This window comes from Telmatherina bonti (genome assembly GCF_933228915.1).
Source record: "Telmatherina bonti genome assembly, chromosome: 11".
Classification (NCBI taxonomy): domain Eukaryota; kingdom Metazoa; phylum Chordata; class Actinopteri; order Atheriniformes; family Telmatherinidae; genus Telmatherina; species Telmatherina bonti.
Window position 1 is genome coordinate 10,699,117 of NC_136629.1, and position 19,375 is coordinate 10,718,491.

Genomic DNA, 19,375 nt, shown 5'->3' on the forward strand with positions numbered 1-19,375 from the left:
TGCTCGTAACTGTCGTGTGCTTTTGGACAAACAGCTGCAAGAACTCCAAAATGCACAAAATGGAAATGACAGTTTGCAAACCAGGCGTAAACACACCATGAAAGGGTCATATCTCCTCTCAACATCCACTGATTCCATCATCTGTTTGTTGTAAACAGTATTTGTTCTTTTAAAAGTCCTTTTTTGTTTGTTTGAAATAAATAAATTAATTAATCAAAAAAGGAAATTCGTGGGAACTGTGTCTGTTGCTGAGTGAGGCGAGAAGAATCCACCTGATGCACAAACTGAATTCTGTTGACGTACCGACAACAATTATAGTTTTGTAAATGATAATTACATTGTTAGAACATTTTATTTCGAGCGACATCGAGCGAACTCCGAGCTTTCTGTCGCTAAGAGCTAACCCGGAGCTAACAGGAACTAGCCAGCTAACGGAGGTAACCGGGCTAAAGCTATGTCACATTGTTAACCAGCAAAAAACCGAGGTTGTTCTACATTCTTCTTACTTGAAGAGGGAGATCGGGTACCTGTCAATCAAAAGGACACGCCCCTAAATATGCCGAACTTTGAGATTAAATTTCTTTTAAACGATCGAGTTAGGAAAAAATTCGCTCCCCCCACAGTTGTCATGAAGGTAAACCTGACCTATTAAACCGAAAATGGATTTTTGTACCAGGCTGTAAACATGTTTATTTCTGCTGTGAAGTTGGTCTTTTTAACATGGGAGTCTATGGGGATTTGCTCTGTTTTGCAGCCTCTAGTGGATGAAAGGGGGAACTGCAGTTTTATGCACTTTGCATAGGCTTCACTTTTAACCATCGGAGGTTGCCGGTTGGTTACAACACCTCTGACCCAAATCACTGGCTCATTGCCAGGCAGGTACAGAAGGTCACAACAACTTCTAAGAGGGCATTTTCATTTGAATAAAGTGTGTTGGAGCAGGCAAACACGAAAACCAGCAGGATGGTTGCCCTCCAGGACCGGAGTTGGAGACCCCTGCTCTACATGGCAAATCCAGAAAGAGTGATTCCATGATAACACCATTATTTATCCCATTTACATCATAAAATCAGTCATTATCACTGGTTGCTAGGAGACCTCTATTTTCACTTGGATATGACTGTCAAACTTTCCACCCATCAGAGAGCTTTAATTATCAGTAATGTCCAATCAGGAGCAGCCAAAGATCAACGCATGAGCAGGAAGTACAATGTGTGTGTGATAAGAAGAAAAATAATGACCCTGTGTGTCTGGAATAAAGCCGAGACGACGAGGATGCACAGCGGCGTGAAGGAGCGTCTTACCTGCGAGGACGTCAGGGCCGGAGGCAGCAAATCAGAGATGTGGAGGCACACTGGGGGGCCGGTCCAGTTGCTCTGAGCAAACACATGGAGGCAGGAGACGGCCAGGACCATCAGCACCAGCTCCCTGCAGCACACAGACAGTATTTCCACATAGAAAGCTTCTCCAAGCAGACAGGACCGTTCTGCGTTCATGTTCACAGAGTGACTGGAAGCTTTTCCTGCCGCCAGCTTCATTTCTGGAGTTTTACAGGAGCTGAAGAAGCAGACAACCATCAGCGGGGATGTGGGGGGGGGGGGGGGGGGGTGACGGAGGACAGAAGAAATGGACCCAGTCATGACGGGGGTGGAGCAGGAGGCAGAACAACACACACCATCAGCTCCACTCGGGGCGGGAAAATCACATTGAAACATCGAATGTCGGGATTTTTTTGCTCGACAACTTTAAAATGGAAATCTTTTTTCCCTCTAGATTTACCATCCTGCAAATTCTAGACGCACTCCTTCTCCAACACACCTCAATAAAAAACATTCCCTTTTTCTGCATCTCATCCCGCTCTGGTGACAAGACGCTCATTTCGTTTACAGAGTCGTGTCGTACAGTCTCTGAATCATCGCTGCATTCTGCAGCTGGATTGTAAACATCATCGTAAAGTGATCTGGAGACGTTCCCAGAGTTCGAGTCTGAAAACATCCAGACTGGTTCTGACCCAGTTCTCAGTCACCTGTTGGTCCGTTCATCACTGGCGCCGCCAGTCAGATACAGCAGGACTCGTCTCTCCAGGTAGGCCTGGATGCCCTCGTCCTCCATGCAGCCGCCGTCTCCTGCCAGCAGATCCATCATCTGTGGACTCTGCAGAACCGCCTCAAAGTCTCCTTCCAGCACGGCGTCCAGCAGACCGCCTGCCTCTGGAGGGAAACGCAGACAGGCGACATGAGTGGGTTAGAACCACACAGAGTCAGGAAGCAGCACAGATACATGTTAGGACCACAGCGCTGCATCTTCAGGTCACCACGTTTCACAGGCAGGAGGTGCGAAGTGAAGCACAGAGCCACAGATTAACCCTGAAAGCGCTGCAGGATCACCAGGGAACCAGAGCTCTGGCTGAGGGGTCAGGGTCAGGTCGCTCATCGCTTCGGGTCACAACACAACCAAGAGGCTTCAACATGATAGCAGGACACAGCAGGACCGCTCTGCCAGGCACACTAAAAGCAGCGCACGCTGCATGAACAGGAGAGGCTAAAAGGTTTTAGTGTTTTCACCAAAAGTTTTTTAAGTTACAAAAGCTGAAAGAAAAAACATAAAAACACAAAAACATGATTCAACGTAAAACTCAGAGTCAGATAAAAAGTTTAAAAGCAAATAAAAACATTCTGAAAAGCTGCCTCTGTGTGAAATGGAGATAAAAATCAGAATTTGATGATTTCCAAACATCATTTAATCATATTTTATTCCCGGTAGGACAAAAAAAAAAAAAAAGGGGAAATATGAGCAGACTGGGAATCTGAGGCCAGAAACAGTCGGAGCAGCAGGAGGCTGGAAACAACTGGAAGGAACTAACCAGGTTAACTGGTTAGTAACACGACGGGTAGAAAAGGAGCATGTCAGAGAGGCAGAGTCTCTCCGACAGAAAGGAGGACAGAGTTTCACCAGTCTGAGACTAATTTGTCCAAGCTGCTTTTTCTGCACAATAAGTTGACTTTTTAGATCTGATTTCACTTCGATTGTTTGAATGCTTTTATTTTTTGATTAATTTTAGATGACTAATTTTTTAAGTTGTCCTAATGTATGTTATTTATTCTGTTTTTTAACACAGTGCCCCACAATGTGGCACTTTGGTCAACATTGTTGTTTTTAAAGTGTGTTATAAATAAACTTTTATTGTATTGTATTCTGTGATGGACTGGCGAGCTGTCCAGGGTGTACCCTGCCTGTCGCCCAAAGCCAGCTGGGATAGGCTCCAGCTTCCCCGCCACCCTGAATTGGATAAAGCGGTTTGGAAAATGAATGAATGAATGAATATATTGTGTTGTAAACTGGGTCAAAAACTTCACTAAATGTTCCTTAAACATTGAAGATCCCACCATCTACAATACAAATACGATACAAATCAGTTGGAGGAACATTTGACAACTAATGATGTTAATTAGCAGCAGATCAGTAACATGATGTGTAAAAAAAGGAGCATTTCAGAGAGGCAGAGTCTCTCAGATAGTACAATGGACAGATGACACAAACCGGGTCTAAAATTCTGGAACGATTTCAGAAAAATGTTCCTCAGATATTAAAAATCTCATCATCTACAGTGTAAAATATCATCAGGAGATTGAGAGATGTAGGAGGAATCTCTGTATGCATGGGACATGCCTGGATGCTGGTGATCATTGAAAGCTGACATGATTCTACTGGAAACCAGTGCATGGACTCAGGAAAACCTCCAGAAATCCCAGTCTGAACCCAGTTCACCCTGAAACCCATTAATGCAGGTTAAAGCTCCGTCTTGCAGAGAAGAACCAGATGTGAAGAGGATCCAGAAGCAGCAGCGTCTTCTCTGGACCAGAACTCATCTACAATGTTCTGAGACAAAGTGGAAACCTGGAGGAAGATGTGGAACTCTTTGTGGACAGCATGGACGGCGTGTCCTGCAGACTGGAGAGGAGAGGGAGCATCCAGCTTGTTATCAGTGGACAGTAGAGAAGCTGCATCTCTGATGGGATGGGGTTGCATCAGTGCAGATGTGGGCAGCTTCCACATCTGGGAAGCTCCATCGATGCTGGAACATCTGCTCCCATCCAGACAACGTCTCCTTCAGGGAAGACCTTGCAGGTTCCACCATGCTGAACCACATCCTGCATCATCCCAGCAGCATGGTGGAACAGGAGAACTGGTCTGCTGCAGTCCAGTTCCACCAGTACAAAACATCTGGAGCATCATGGAAGCAGCTGGAATCCTGCATCAGACCAGAACGGGACGACATTCCTCTCCTGAAACTCCAGCAGCTGCTCTCCTCACTTCCCAGATGTTTCCAGATGTTAGAAGAAGAGGAGATGCTAACGATGCTAAACATCATCCTGGAACGACTTTTTACAGACGTCTCGCTGCATCAGATCCACAATCTGCTCATGTTTTCTATGAAATGATAAAATGTCTCCGTTTCAGCGTCTGACATGTTGTTTATCTTCCACTGGGAGGAAAATGTGTCCTGATGAGGATGGAAGTCATTGTACTTTGTTTTTAAATTCACATTTTATACATTTTCCAAACTTTTTTAGAACTGGACTTCAACATTTCAACATTTATCAGTTTAAGACCCAAAAATTGCTAAATAAGTTTTTTGGTTTTTTTTAACCAATCCCTGAGCATGTTCGCATGAAATTCCACACAGACGTGTTATAATAGATCTGCATCCAGCCCACTCCCTCGCTACGCAGTGATGAGGAGTGGACGATGAAGCGGATGATGAGTGGAATGATGAAAACCGATTATCCAGAGGGATAGATGGCAGCATGGGGGGGGGGGGGGGTAACGCTTCCCGACCAGCACGGTGTGACCTCTGCACGCTGCGCAACACCTCCCCATCTCTCAGCAGAAGGAGACTCGGTTGCTTTGTGCTCCCTGGAGAGGACGGCGAGGTGGAAGGAGACGTGAGCTCTGAGACGTTCTGGATAGTTTTCATCTGGAACACAGCTTTATTATCTTCAGGATATATCTTCTGGGTTGTGAATTATTTAATATACATCTGGTTACAGATGAAAATAAAGAAGTACAAGCAGTCATATTTGCTTTTTGAGCATATTTTCTGTGCGATGTTTGGTTCATGCAGGACGGAACGAAGGAAAAAAATAACAGTAGGAATAAAAAAATGAAAAAGAATAAGAAGTTTATTTTAGATATTCAGCAGCTGAAGCAGATCAGGAGCTGCAGCTCAGACCGTCGACCTGCAGGTGGGGTCAGGTTCCACCCCGGGTTTCCTCGCCACCATCAGGAGGAAGAGCAGTTTGCATCTCTGGTCTTTGGACAACCGGGTTGATTTCCAACGGGAAGAGTCGAGCCTCCAGGAGTTCATCCTGCTTCAGGACTTTCCCATTTCTCCCCACATCAGTGTCCATTTCTTCTGCCATCCCAGAAAGCGTCCCAGTTTCTCCAACACGGAATCGATGTGTTGAAACTGCACCAGTAAACTATTGAGTCCTGAAGAATCCCAGTTAACTTTTCCAATCCAGTTCTCCTTCACTGGGAGACGTGAAGCCAACAGCTTCCTGGAAATCCTCGTTGTATTGGGTTCCCACTGGTGAGTTCGCTCACATGTCCATCGTTCTGTTCTTGAACGTAAGGTGTGTGTGTGTGTGTGTGTGTGTGTGTGTTTACTGTGGATTGGCCAAATGAAATGATGAATGTGCTTCTATATGGGTTGTTTCCTGGGTTCGGTGTGGTTTGTTGCCTAACTGGAAAATATCTGACTGAATCCTTGTGGGAAAACTTTGACCTGAACTGGTTTCCATCCTGCAAGCGGAGGATTGTTCTTCGGACTTGGTAAAAGACACCATCATTCATTCGGGGGAGAATATGGCACGGCATGAGACATTGCTCTGCTCCCTTTTAGCCGTTTCTGGACTGAATCCACATCTTCTTTATTTTGACTTTCCTTTGAGATCGCTGATGAAGAGGAGGGTGGCCAGCGTTGCCATGGCAGTGACTTCTGCTCACTGGAAATCAATCATATCTGTGGATCATGGTCCATCCAGTGGTCCATGCTGCTACAGACCTGATCAGAAAATCTTGGGCGGTCCCAGTCTTCCCCTCTTCAGGTGAATCCATCATCTGCTCAGCCAGATGAATTATTTTTCCAACATTTAGAACATGGATTGTGGGATGTGACATTGGAGCAGAGGGCATTTCATTTCCCCGTCTCCACCCTGCCGGTTTGCAGTAATGGCAGGACGTCCCATCAATCCATAACTCTTCTTATCGCCGAGTCATGCTTGATGTTCGGAGGAGAGCGGCAGCGTAGCTTTTGGTGATAAGCTGGTAAAACCAGTAGAACTGTCACAAACTCAGCCGGCTGTCTGGGCCTAAAACAAACCAGTCCCGGGAGTTGTCTGGTCGCAGGACGGTGACTGGTTCTCTGTGGACAGATGTGTTGCACGTCATCACAGCAACATGGATGCCATCATGGCGAGGATGACGCCAACACTGTCTCGTGTGAAAATCCTGGCGTAAGCTCCATCCGAAGCAGGAAAACTTCTCCCTCCAGTGGTTAACCAGTACCGTGAACTCTAACCTACCCCAGGCTCTTCCTATTCCAGTTAAAGGGCATTAACATGGACGGCTTTGCTGAGCCTTTCCCTCGTTTCCGTTCTGCGTTGCTCCCTTTAGAGGAGGACAGCTCCTCAAGTCCTCAGACCTGGACACCCAGGTTACAGGAGCATCCAGGATGGTTGGGCGGATCTTCCCGTCTGAACCCGGTGCAGCTGCAGCCGTGCTGGGTACGACCTCTCTGGAGGTCTGGGGAGTAGGTGTGGTTGATGAGCCTCACAGAACGCCAACCTGCTTCTCTCTGGGTATGGTGGGTCCTGTCCGGGTACGCCGCCTTCCTCCCACCCACAAGACATGCATGTCAGATTTCTTTCTGCGTTAACTGATCACATCTGACATGTAAGTTTTGGATAAAAGCGTCTGCCAGATGACTGTGGAAGTCTAAACCTAATGATTAGCACTATTAGCGTAGCATTTCCAGGTTTACATCCGGCATTAAGAGCTGACTCAAGCAGATGAACGCTGTTGCCTCTTTGCTTCACCTCCTCCAGGCACCTGATAGATCCTCAGGTTGTTCTGGAGATCCTCCCACCAGTCCGTCAGGTCCATTTCATGCATTCTGTCCAGTATCTCCACCTGCAGCTTCGATGACTTGCGCTTCCATTTCCGAGGAAATGTTCTCAAGCTTTGCCGTTTCAGCTTTAACTTCTCCCATCAACAGGCTGTGTCCAGATCGGTGTTCCTTCCTCGTTTCTCCAACTCCAGGAGTGTTTTTGACCCAGCCTGGTTGGAGGTAGCGATTGCTCATGCGTGGTGTTAGTTGGGTTTTGGGACGTTCTCCTGGTTCCCTGTGCTTCTGCTAGATGTTGTCGACACTTTTTGTTAAATAAAGCAGGTTCAGGAGGTCTTGGTCTCGATTTTAGGGAATTAATAACGTTGAGTTAAACTGAGGTCTGGACATGTGGTCACCTGAAGTCCCTGCTCTGGAGCTTCTGCTGAGATTTTCCAACCAGATTAAATTTCCAGACCAGGTTCGATGCAGATAATCTGGACCATGAGGAGCCTCGGTGCACCCTGCTCACCTGGATGCTTGCTGATCATGTGATTTCCACAGGCTTCCTTCCCCTGCACATCTTCTGAAGTTCCCACCCTGAAGAGTTCCCCTCCAGCAGAAACTTGGGAAGTATTTGTACGAGCAGTGCAGAGGCAAACCGAAGTTGTTCCTGAAATCAATCCAGGGTTGGTGTGTGGAAACCACTGCAGGGTCATAAAATCTCTCTTTAAATCTAAGAACAACATTCAGCTCATTCCCAGACAGCAGGACACCTCATCAGGGTTATTATGAATAAACAAGCCCACTTTCTGCTAGGGGAATTTAGAGTATTTCCAGCCTCAGAAGCTGAACGTCTGAACTCAAATATGAACCATTTTCTCCCTTTTTGTTAAAATAAAGTTTCCTGAGAGATTTGAAGCTGGAGTAGGTAATGTTGTTCAGAGACATTTTTTTTTACTCTGGCTGAAGTGGTTCCTCGTCCTGATAGTAGTCTATACATTTTGCAATCATGAACAATAAGAAATATCATGTCATTAGACCATCACTACAGACAGTTGGTTAAAAATAGCTTTTTTTCAACTCTAATATTGCAAAGCTGAGACCAATGATGTCTAAGCAAGAGCTCAAAATGATTATACACGCATTTGTGTCCTCACAATTAGACTATTGCAACGGCTTATTTACATGCCTTAACACCAAAGCACTGGCTCGTCTTCAGACAGTGCAAAACTCAGCAGCGAGGTTTCTGACTGGAACCAGTAGAAGAGCCCACATCACACCCGGGTTAAAGTCTCTTCACTGGCTTCCTGTCTAACATTGTATTTGTTTTAAAATCCTGTTACTTACTTTCCAAATTCCCACGGACTGGGCCCTAGTTACATTGAGGACTTAGGCCCTACAGTCCGGCTCGAAGTCTAAGGTCGACCGGGAAACACCTGTTGATGGTCCCACGAACCCGTTTTAAAACCTGGGGACACCGTTCATTAAAAGCTGTCGCTCCCCGTCTCTGGAATGAGCTTCTCCAGGATCTGCGCTCTGGATTCATAAGGTACTTTTAAAAACCTCCTAAAAACATATTTGTTCAGGCATTTTAGCTCCAAATAGACTTGGTGACACTGCTATGCATTTATACTGGGTTTTTTTTTCCCCAAATGTTGCAGGTTTTCTGTATTTTTATTGTTGTGAAGCACTTTGTGCCCTTGTGTCTATGAAAAGCGCTATGTAAATAAAGTTTATCTTATCTTATATAGTTAGACCCCTCAGTTTACTCTAAATCTGCAAAAACTCTGACCAATCAAAAGGTTCCGACCAAAATGAAGTTGTTCATTCCTTATATTTCGTAGCTTCTTCTCCCAGCTCCCCTCCTCCCCCTCCAGCAGCACATACCTGATAGCCACACCCTGCATATAAACAGCGTGTTAGGATGAAAATACAAAGTAGTGAAGAAGAAACTTGGAAGGCAAACATGGCTGAGAAAATGCAGGAAGGATTTCCTACCCATTACCATGGTAACAAGATTATCACCTTCCAACACCTGGCCAAGCACACACATCTGGTTTAGAAAGTCTAAAACACTGCTGGAAACCTCACCTTCACAGTCCTGGAAAACGTCAACTTTTAACCCCACTGAGTGAAAGACAAACTCTTTGACATGAAACCAGGTTTGTTCCACCTTTAGGTAAATCCTTCAACGGCGCCCCTGGCTTTAATAAGTGCTACGAGCAACGCTATAAAGGCAGTGTGAGGAGATTTTCATCTTACTGCTGATCTAATGAACCCCATGAGCTGCCATGATAGCTTAGAGAGAGGGGGGGGGGGGGGCCTGCGGCTTTATGAGCTGAGGGGGATGAATGCCGGAGGTATGACCACACATAATGAATTTCAGCTACTCCTCAGGTCTGCCGACGAAATGGCAGCAATTATGGAAAACAAGAGAGAGGTCCTTAAATTAGTCCATAACTCATAAAGGTTGCAGAACGGAGCTGCAGCCGAGAAGCCGATGTGCAGAAGCGTCCAGTGGCGATTTAGTCCCGAGACGAAGAGCAGTTTCTTCACTGTCTGTGTGTGTGTGCATGGGCTGGTTTATAGCAGGACGCGACACACACTATGCCAGGCCTCTTCAAACGGCGACCCGCGGGCCACATACGGATCAGAACCAACCTCTATGTGGTCCAGCTTATGTAAAAGAATAAAGATATTAATCAAGAACCTTCAGTAATTCCTGCGCTGATTAAGTAGCCTACAATCCTACAGTTGTGCAGACCATGAATGCAACACTTGGTTGCCTAGCAACATTAACCCCAGCGTGTTGTTGTGTTTTGAAGTTGTAAGAGTAGCGCTAGCTAGCTAGCTAGCTAGCATGTCGCTCTCCGTCCCAAAACACGAAATTCACAACGAAAACAGCAGATTTAATCCCGCCTGCACTGATAAGTATTTGTTTATTTTTTCGTCACATTTAAGCACCAAACCGACGTGTTTAATATGCAATGAGTGTGTGGCGGTGTTTAAAGATTATAATGTGAGGAGGCGCCACATCGACAAGTTTAGTTTGATATGATCTTTTTATGTTAAAAGTTAGGGGAAAAATAAGCGCTGACTGGAATTTTCCATATTTTATTTTGTGCTTTTGCCCTTGTCATGTGGGACTGAATTTAAAATATTTAAAATTTAAAAGTTGAATTTCCCTTTGGGGATGAATAAAGTATTTTTTTTATTTCATTTAATTTAATTTCAAATATAAAAATGAATAAACTAATAAATAATAATTAGTATTTATCAATTATTATTTATTAACAATAAATTAATTATATTAATAATAAGTATTATATAATAATAATAATAAGAAGAAGAAATAAATAAATATTCATAAACTACTTATTTCAAAATGTTAAATGTGTCTTTTTTTTTTTATTTAATTTTCTGATTTATTTTCCTTTACTTTAGTTACTAGATCATTGATCATTTTTTTATTTGAAAATCTGGCCCACCTGAATATCTAACGGAGTAACCCCGAACTACACCCTCACTTCTGGATTCTTGTTCTTGTCTTTTAAGAGTTTTTCCTCATAAATAGCAACAAATAAAGCTTCTGATCCATTTTTCACAAGGTTAAGATGGATGACTAAATGATTCACGAAGAGGAAAGAAAGTAAACAACATGAGTTGGACCGAGGCCTGACTGGCAAAGTTCAGCTGATGCGGTTAGTTACGGATCACTGTAAACTTAACTTTTCCTGATTAACATGGCGGTCAGACTGCAGCGCTAACACATGGCAGCAGGATTACAAGGCGAGTTCACCGACTCGATCCCATCTGGTCCATTTTTTACTGCAGTTCAGCCATGCTGGATAACAAGGCGCTGCTGCGTGCACGACATGGACGACAACTACCCATTTCACCATGACAAGACGCATTTACGTAGCATCACAAAGATCTATTTTATCACAACGATCTGCGTTTATCATGACAAGACGTGATACATCTGTTAAATTACAAGTTGTTTGCCACCGCCTTACCTGATGTCACCATTAACCCTACCCAATAGGATCCACCAGGGGCGCCCTATGAAAGACAATGCCATAGACTCCACCACTTCACTGCAAATTTTAATTTTTTTTTTTTTTTTTGCATCAATTGCTTCAGGCTGATTTAAAAAAAAGCTTTTCTGGAGAATAATAAAGATCTAGGGCGGTGTTTAACCCTTTATGGGCCTATTAAACCTAAAATGGATTTTTCTACCAGGCTGTAAACATGTTTATTTCTGCTGTGAAGTTGGTCTTTTTAACATGGGAGTCTATGGGGATTCGCTCTGTTTTGCAGCCCCTAGTGGATGAAGGGGGAACTGCAGTTTTATACACTTCCGCATAGGCTTCACTTTTAACCGCCGGAAGCGCCGTCCATCTTTCATATACGGTCTTTGATTTTATCGTGACAAGACGTGACATCGGTTTTCTCATGTCAAGGCATGATGTATCCGTTTCATAACGACAAGACGAGACACGTCTGTGTTGTAGCACGACAAGTTCCGACATCTGTGTTTATCATGACAAGACGTGATGTATGGCTGATACTGGAAAAAAACTTAGTGTGATGTTTTCTAAACCAGTTATTTATGTTGCGATATGATAGAAATACAAGGAATTTTTAATAAAAGACCGGAATAGCACCTAAAGTCGTGCTACGATCCTGCCATCCTGTTAAGCATGAACCATCACTGTTTTGTCTGTATTTGAGTTTTTCTCATTAAATTTTAGCTGGATTTTAATTTGCCAAGTCCTGAGTAAATGTTTCATTTTGTCATGTTTTATTTACGACTGTCCGCATTGGCGCAGTTGTAAACAAAACTGGACTGGTTCATTTGCCTCCTACATTGCAGAGCCTGCATTATGGTCTAACTAGACATCACGATAACATATCATGATATATCAGCTATGACGAGTCCCATATGTATACAGTTCTAAATACAGCATTTGCCCTCTTCCTAATTTCTTACTATCATGCAAATTTGTCATCCTTAAATGTGACAGATTATCACAAATATTTTAATATTTGCCAAACAAAACCTGAGTTAATACAAAATGCGTATCTTAAATGGGTTTTTTTTTTTTCATGAAAGTGCCCTAGAAAGAAGTGAAGCCCAAGATCGTTTACGATAGAAAGCTAGAATATTTCACGATAAACCTCCTACATCACCATGGAAACCAGGAGGACCTTCATCTCCATGGAAACCAGCGGGATCTTTATGATTCATTTCAAACAAAGGCAGAGACAGAGGAGACACGTTAACAGAGTTTTTAGAGCTGAATTAAAACTTTTTACCACAAAATGGCAATGGTAAGACATAATTTCTGATTCTGGCTGCTGGTTCCATGAGACAGGAGACATGAGACATGAGACATGGGCCTTGAGACATAAACCATGAGACATGAACCATGAGACATGAGACATGGGCCATGAACCATGAGACATGAGACATGGGCCATGAACCATGAGACATGGGCCATGAGACATGGGCCATGAGACATGAGACATGAGACATGGGCCATGAGACATGAGACATGGGCCATGAGACATGAGACATGAGACATGAACCATGAGACATGGGCCATGAGACATGAGACATGGGCCATGAGACATGAGACATGGGCCATGAACCATGGGCCATGAGCCATGAGACATGGGCCATGAGACATGGGCCATGAGACATGGGCCATGAGACATGAGACATGGGCCATGAGACATGAGACATGAGACATGAACCATGAGACATGGGCCATGAGACATGAGACATGGGCCATGAGACATGAGACATGGGCCATGAGACATGAGACATGGGCCATGAGACATGGGCCATGAGACATGAGACATGAGACATGAGACATGAGACATGAGACATGGGCCATGAACCATGAACCATGAGACATGAGACATGGGCCATGAGACATGGGCCATGAGACATGAGACATGGGCCATGAGACATGGGCCATGAGACATGAGACATGAACCATGACACATGGGACATGACACATGGGACATGAGACATGAGACATGGGCCATGAGACATGAGACATGAGACATGGGCCATGAGACATGAGACATGAACCATGAGACATGGGCCATGAGACATGAGACATGGGCCATGAGACATGAGACATGAACCATGAGACATGAGACATGAACCATGAGACATGGGCCATGAGACATGAGACATGAGACATGGGCCATGAACCATGAGACATGAGACATGAACCATGAGACATGAGACATGGGCCATGAACCATGAGACATGAGACATGAACCATGAGACATGAGACATGGGCCATGAGACATGGGCCATGAACCATGAGACATGAGACATGAACCATGAGACATGAGACATGAACCATGAGACATGAGACATGGGCCATGAGACATGAGACATGAGACATGAACCATGAGACATGGGCCATGAGACATGAGACATGAACCATGAGACATGAACCATGAGACATGAACCATGAGACATGGGCCATGAGACATGGGCCATGAGACATGAGACATGGGCCATGAGACATGGGCCATGAGACATGGGCCATGAACCATGAGACATGGGCCCTGAGACATGAGACATGGGCCATGAGACATGAGACATGGGCCATGAGACATGAACCATGACACATGGGACATGAGACATCGCCATGAAAAATAGGATATGGGACATGAGACATGGGCCTGACATGCTTGTGACCAGCAGTCTCTGCTTTCATCTGACACCCTGTTTGTCTGCCAGTGATGTTCTCATGTTTTCTGCTTGGGCTTTGAACTGTGTTTGGTTTGGATGCTGATGCTGGTCCAGTCTTTTATCCCAGTTTCTCCCCATCATGTTGCCATGCTACATGTTAGCGTTGCTGCTTCCTGGTGTCTGCAGACATCTTCTGGACTGCAGGATCTGATGCTGCCTCCTTTACAGGAGGATCTAGTCCATAAATTGTGAAATGAGACTGTTTATGGTGGCTGAATAACAAAATCCAGCATGTTTGGCTCATAACTCAACCTTAATCAAACCTGTCAGTCCAGAGAAAGAGCCGGAGAGTATGTCCAACATCTTGTTTTATTTAAAGCAACAAAAGCAGCAACTGTGATTTAGTTTTTTAAAAAAAAAACAACAACAAAAAAACAGGAACTAATGTGATTTTCTGATTCAAACTGGTGAAACTACTGTGGGTTACTGGGAAAAGTGGAACTTATGTTTGCATCTGTCCTGTTCACGAAGACAGCAGCTTCAGCAGAGATCCTAAACCTGCCCAGACAGCATTGTTTGGTATAATCTGATCTGGATTACAGCTGTGGACGTGATTCTGGGTGGATTTTTGCTGTGGATTGTTACTCCGTGTCCGTGGACAGATGTCGTCACATCCACTGTAGAATCTGTCCCAACAATCTGCACGACTTACTAATCATGACAGATAACTGCAGCATATTACAACACTAAAGCAAATCGAGATATTCTAGTTTCTACTCCACCAACTTCCTGCAGAACCTCATTCAGAAAAAGCGAAATTTATGGAGACGTCGCGGAACAAAAGCAACGCGAACTTTAAGCAGCATCGCTTTTTAAAGCTGACATTACATTTTTATTCGAACAAACTAACGTAGTTTATGTATGCCGAATGGAAAAAACACTAATAATGTTTCAAGTCAGTATATTTTTACTTAAATAAATACTAACTACAGCTCGACAAAACAATATTACCAAAATAAAACATGGAGTTCGGCGTGATGTTCACGCAGGACTCTGGTCGTGCGACAGTTCGTTCAGATTTGATCCAGTTTGTGTAAAATATGTTTCCGTGACAATAACAGATTACATAAACCGTGTTATGGAATATTTGGTCATTTGTACACACAAAAAAAGTGCAGTAAAGAGTGAAAGTATCCTGCGTTAGATGTGATTTTGCTTGATGAGCGTCAGCCTCCCAGCAGCGCAGCCATGTTCTGATAAAACAGCCTGATCCTCGTGGTTTTTTCGCACACACACTCACACACACCGGCAAACACAAAACACACCTGGAAAGCTGCAGATGTTCTGCTTCCATCCCTCTGCCTCGCTGGGTGTCAGGAAGCCTCTGAGGATGGGGATCTCCATGGCCAGAACAGCGCTGCTTCCTCCCGGACTGACCGAGGATCAGCCGCCTTCAGCCGGGGAACCGTCCCGAGTCCGAGCCGCCGGTTCACCGCTCCGTCAGCCAGCCAAGTCGGGACGTGTCAAGCTCTCAGAAAATGTTTATATGCACCCATGTGGTCAGAGCAGCATCAGTGAGCAGCCATGACAGGCACGCATTGCATGGTGGGAAATGAACGACGAGACGCGCGTGCAGATGCGTGAGTTGCAGCTCTAAACAAATCCTACCAATGACATCTCATCTACATCTAAATGGTTTAACCCCCAAATCCTCCTTCGCTTCTGGTACAAGGATGGAACTCATCACAATCACACAAGTATTTAACAAAGAACTATTTTCTTCATCCCAAAACTTATTCTCAGGTTCTTTTTCTAAAAAAGACTCAATGGATCTTTAGCCTTCCAGTTGTACCAAGGAGGTTCATTTTGAGATCATTAATGGAATTTATCCATCACGATTTCCTCTCTAGACGTTTTAACTGTAATATTATATTCTGTTTCAATCACACTGAAACTACAGATCTTTTTTTTTTCACTACATCTTCATCAATGTATTTTGGGAAGATTTATTCCATTCGCTTTCTAAGTTTCTGCCTGTTCCTGACCTTCAGAAAAAGAATGTTTCATATGGTTTTACAATAAGAAACAATGCTAATAATATATTGGTCAACTCCATTGTAATACTTGGAAAGTTTTTCACACATAGAAACAGATTTATGAAGTCCGTTCCCAGATTTTTTGAATTGGACCAATATTTTTCTTCTCTAAGTTACATGAAAGGGAAGAATGCTGTGAAAATCTAAACACTGACACAAGACTTGCATATGAATAAAAACCCCTTGCCCTTTTTTTTTTTTCTTATCTGCTGTTACTTATTCTTATTTTCTGTTAATGTCTCACTACCCTTTGTACATCTCTCGCATCCCTTCTGCGTCTGGATTTGAATTTGTATGTATGATATTTGGAATTGAAATAAAAAAATAAATAAATGTGTGCGCTGCTGCTGATGTCTGGAAAGTCATGTGATCTTCAGGTTTCATCTCACTGCAGGACATTCCTCTGCAGGGCCAGATTAAAAGTGCACAGGTCCCTGGGCCCATAATGTTCCAGGGGCCCCCTTCCCCCCACAACATTGTGAAAAGTGGGAATGATACGATGTGAAACGACATTTCTAACATCTCTCAGCCAGTGGAACCAATAGCAATACACTAGACTCTGTGGTGGAACTATCTGGCTTTTATGTACATTTCGCTTTATCTCCAAAATGCTGGTGTTTTCCCTACATGGGCCCCAGGTGGGCGTGGACCCCTGCGTCTGTGCCCTTAATCCCCATTGGATAATCCGACCTTGTTTTACTACATTTACTCTGCAGTTTTCAGCTTTTAGTCATTATTATGTGAAAAACGGCTCATCCTCCATTTCTACGGTTTTATGTGTCACAATAAAATTAAACAAACAAATCCATCTATTTTATTCCGTGTATGTAAGTTGGAAGGCATAGGCAACAGGGGGGAAGATGATGACCTCCAGGGATGCTCTCCAGCTCCTCCAGGAGGACCCAGGCCAGAAGGAAAGCCTGAACTGTCTCGGTGCATCAGGAAGACATTTGTCCTCGCCGTAGACTGCAGGTCCAGCAAGCCAACAGCATAAAGAGCAGATACACCCTGATGTTTCCAAACCAGACCCTCTCCACAAACGGGACTGATCAGGAGCAGCAGCGTTGGAGGAGTCCAGAAGGTACAGATGTGCTCCGCTGTTCCAGGATCTGGACTAAACTCCATCCTGAATGTGAGGTTTGACAGTCAGTCTTCTTTCCAGCCTCCCGAGTCCACCTCAGCAGCCGGGGAGTTTCAGAACATCTGGATGACCTCTGCAGAGATGACGAGTGTGTTCCTCCACCAAGTTCTCAGACTGCCTCTTCAGCAGAGGTTCCCCGTCAAGACCCAGAACCACCAGCGCTGGACCCCTTCCCGAGCCCTCCCAGCCGCAGGGATCCTGGTCCTGTAGGTTTTCCAGGTGTCTCTGCTGGAACACACCTGACTCAGACAAGCTCTGGACATGTCTGCTAAACAAACATTGACTTGAATCAGGTGCGTTGCAGCAGGGACACTTAGAAATCCTGCAGCCCTCCAGGACCAGGACTCAGGATCCCTGATTTACCAGAACTTGACTGAATTCTTTCCATCCCTGAGTTTTAGCTTCTAAAAATCAAATTCAGTAAATGTGAGAATTAGCACATTAAAGCTTCAGTCAGAGGGATGGATCTTCTCTCCATGTAGACGTGGTGTTCGGAGGCAGAGCCGGCTTCTCCACTGGTCTGAAGGGTGGTGGTTCAACTCCTGCAGGATGCAGCCCTCTGAGGCCCGGATAAATCTAAAGGCTGCATCAGGAATGGTATCCGGCAGAAATACTGCGCCTGGAACTGGGTTACTCGCCATGGCAACAGAAGGGACTATAAAGATCCAGACCCGGCAGAGACGTGCAGGAAGGAGGAAGAGATGATGGTCTCTGAGGTTAAAACTACTGGAGATCCAACATGATCAGGATCTGCTGATGAACATCCAGAGTGACACCAGCAGAAATAATGTCCAAGAAGAAGCTGAACTTCTGAGTAAAGCCTCCATTTTCTGTCAGCACAGCTTCATAACTGGAAGGAAACCAGTATCAGGTAACTCTGCAGTAACATCTGCTGAACATCACTTCACACACCTGTTCACCGCTTCATCAGCTGATCTGCTTCTCAGGCAGAAAACAAACCAGAAGAACTCCAGTAACCCCAGCAACCACTGACCAGTCAGTCAACCAGTCTTCCCACTCTGACGGATCTGTGGAACTCATCAGACCAGCATCGTTTCTCCGTCTTCTAGTGTCCAGTTCAGGTGTGTGTGTGTGTGAATCGTCGCCTCGGTCTCTCTGGTTTCTTCTGCTGGTTCTGGTCCAGACAGCTGCTGACTGGAAACTCATCTCTAGACCTTCACTGGAAACACTGGTGATGGTTGTGGGAGAAAATCCCAGTAACTACCAACAACCATGTCATGTTTACTGAAACATCTTTTCTTCCTCGTTCTGACGACACGCCGCCTACGCGGCGCTGTGCGATTGGCTGCTTAGATGTTTGTAAAAACAGGAAGTTGAACTGATGAAGCTGATGATGAAGAAAAGAACGCCGCCAGCATGGGATGCCAGACCGTTTTCTGTCTCCTGCCGGTTTTCACTGCGACTCTCCTTCTGTAGGTCAGATGCTGCGTTTACTTCCCGCTGGTTACGATGCTACTCACCACTAGGCTGTAAATACACAGTTGTGCTCATATTTATTCATCCCCTTTCATTAAAGAAGGAAAAAAACAGCTGCCTGTAAAATAAGATGAAATTGACTAAAGTAATAATAAACATTTTGAAAATCATTACATTATTTTCTAATTCTGGTTCAATAGAAATATTTTTTTAAAAAGCAAACAAATAAGATAATTTATTACATATTCCATCAGTCATAAAGTAATATTTAGTAGAACAATCCTTTAATGTTTCCGCTCCAGTCAGGTGTTTTCTGTTCCTCTCAGTCAGACTTCTGCACCTGTTGACAGGTATTTTGTTCCACTGTTCAACAGAAAAGTCTCTCATTTGTCCAGGACACATTTGTTTTTTTTTTTTCTTTCTTCAACTAAATTAAATGAAAAAACAGTAAATCCTTTTTTAAGTCTCCAGTTCTTTGAGTGACTGTTGTAAATTCAGCCTTTTCTTTAATGAAAGGGGATGAAGACATATGAGCACATAAAAAAGCTGCTCAGTAGACGCCGACGCGGCAAATACAGCTACAAATACAAATAGCATCTTCTGTCTTGTATTTTCCACCTGTTGATGACTAGAACATCAGTCTGTAAGATGCCGACTTGGTGTGTAAAACTAACTGGTTAAACTGGTTTGTTGCCGTCCCATCGTGCCGTATAGATGACGACGAGGAGGAGTTTAACTTCCTGTTCTCAGACTGGTCGTCGCCTGAACTTCAGCTTTCAGGCAGAAAATGTTGCTGAACTTTGGGGACAGCCGCCTTCATGGCCGGGTAGATTTTATTTATTTATGTAAATAAACATGATAATAAGCTC

At 44.3% G+C, this 19,375-nt stretch overlaps 1 protein-coding gene across 1 annotated transcript in view; it reads right to left on the minus strand.

Moving 5' to 3' along the window:
* ttc27 (tetratricopeptide repeat domain 27) overlaps positions 1-15,361 on the minus strand; it is an 87,385-nt gene extending 72,024 nt beyond the window's left edge. Inside the window, exons 1-3 of the mRNA XM_079248405.1 lie at positions 15,158-15,361; positions 2,027-2,210; positions 1,305-1,428 (exon numbers count right to left, since the gene is read on the minus strand). Of these exons, the coding sequence (XP_079104531.1) occupies positions 1,305-1,428; positions 2,027-2,210; positions 15,158-15,236 (387 nt within the window). The 5' untranslated portion in view covers positions 15,237-15,361. The remainder of the gene's footprint in view (positions 1-1,304; positions 1,429-2,026; positions 2,211-15,157) is intronic.
* Between the last annotated feature and the right edge of the window lie 4,014 nt (positions 15,362-19,375).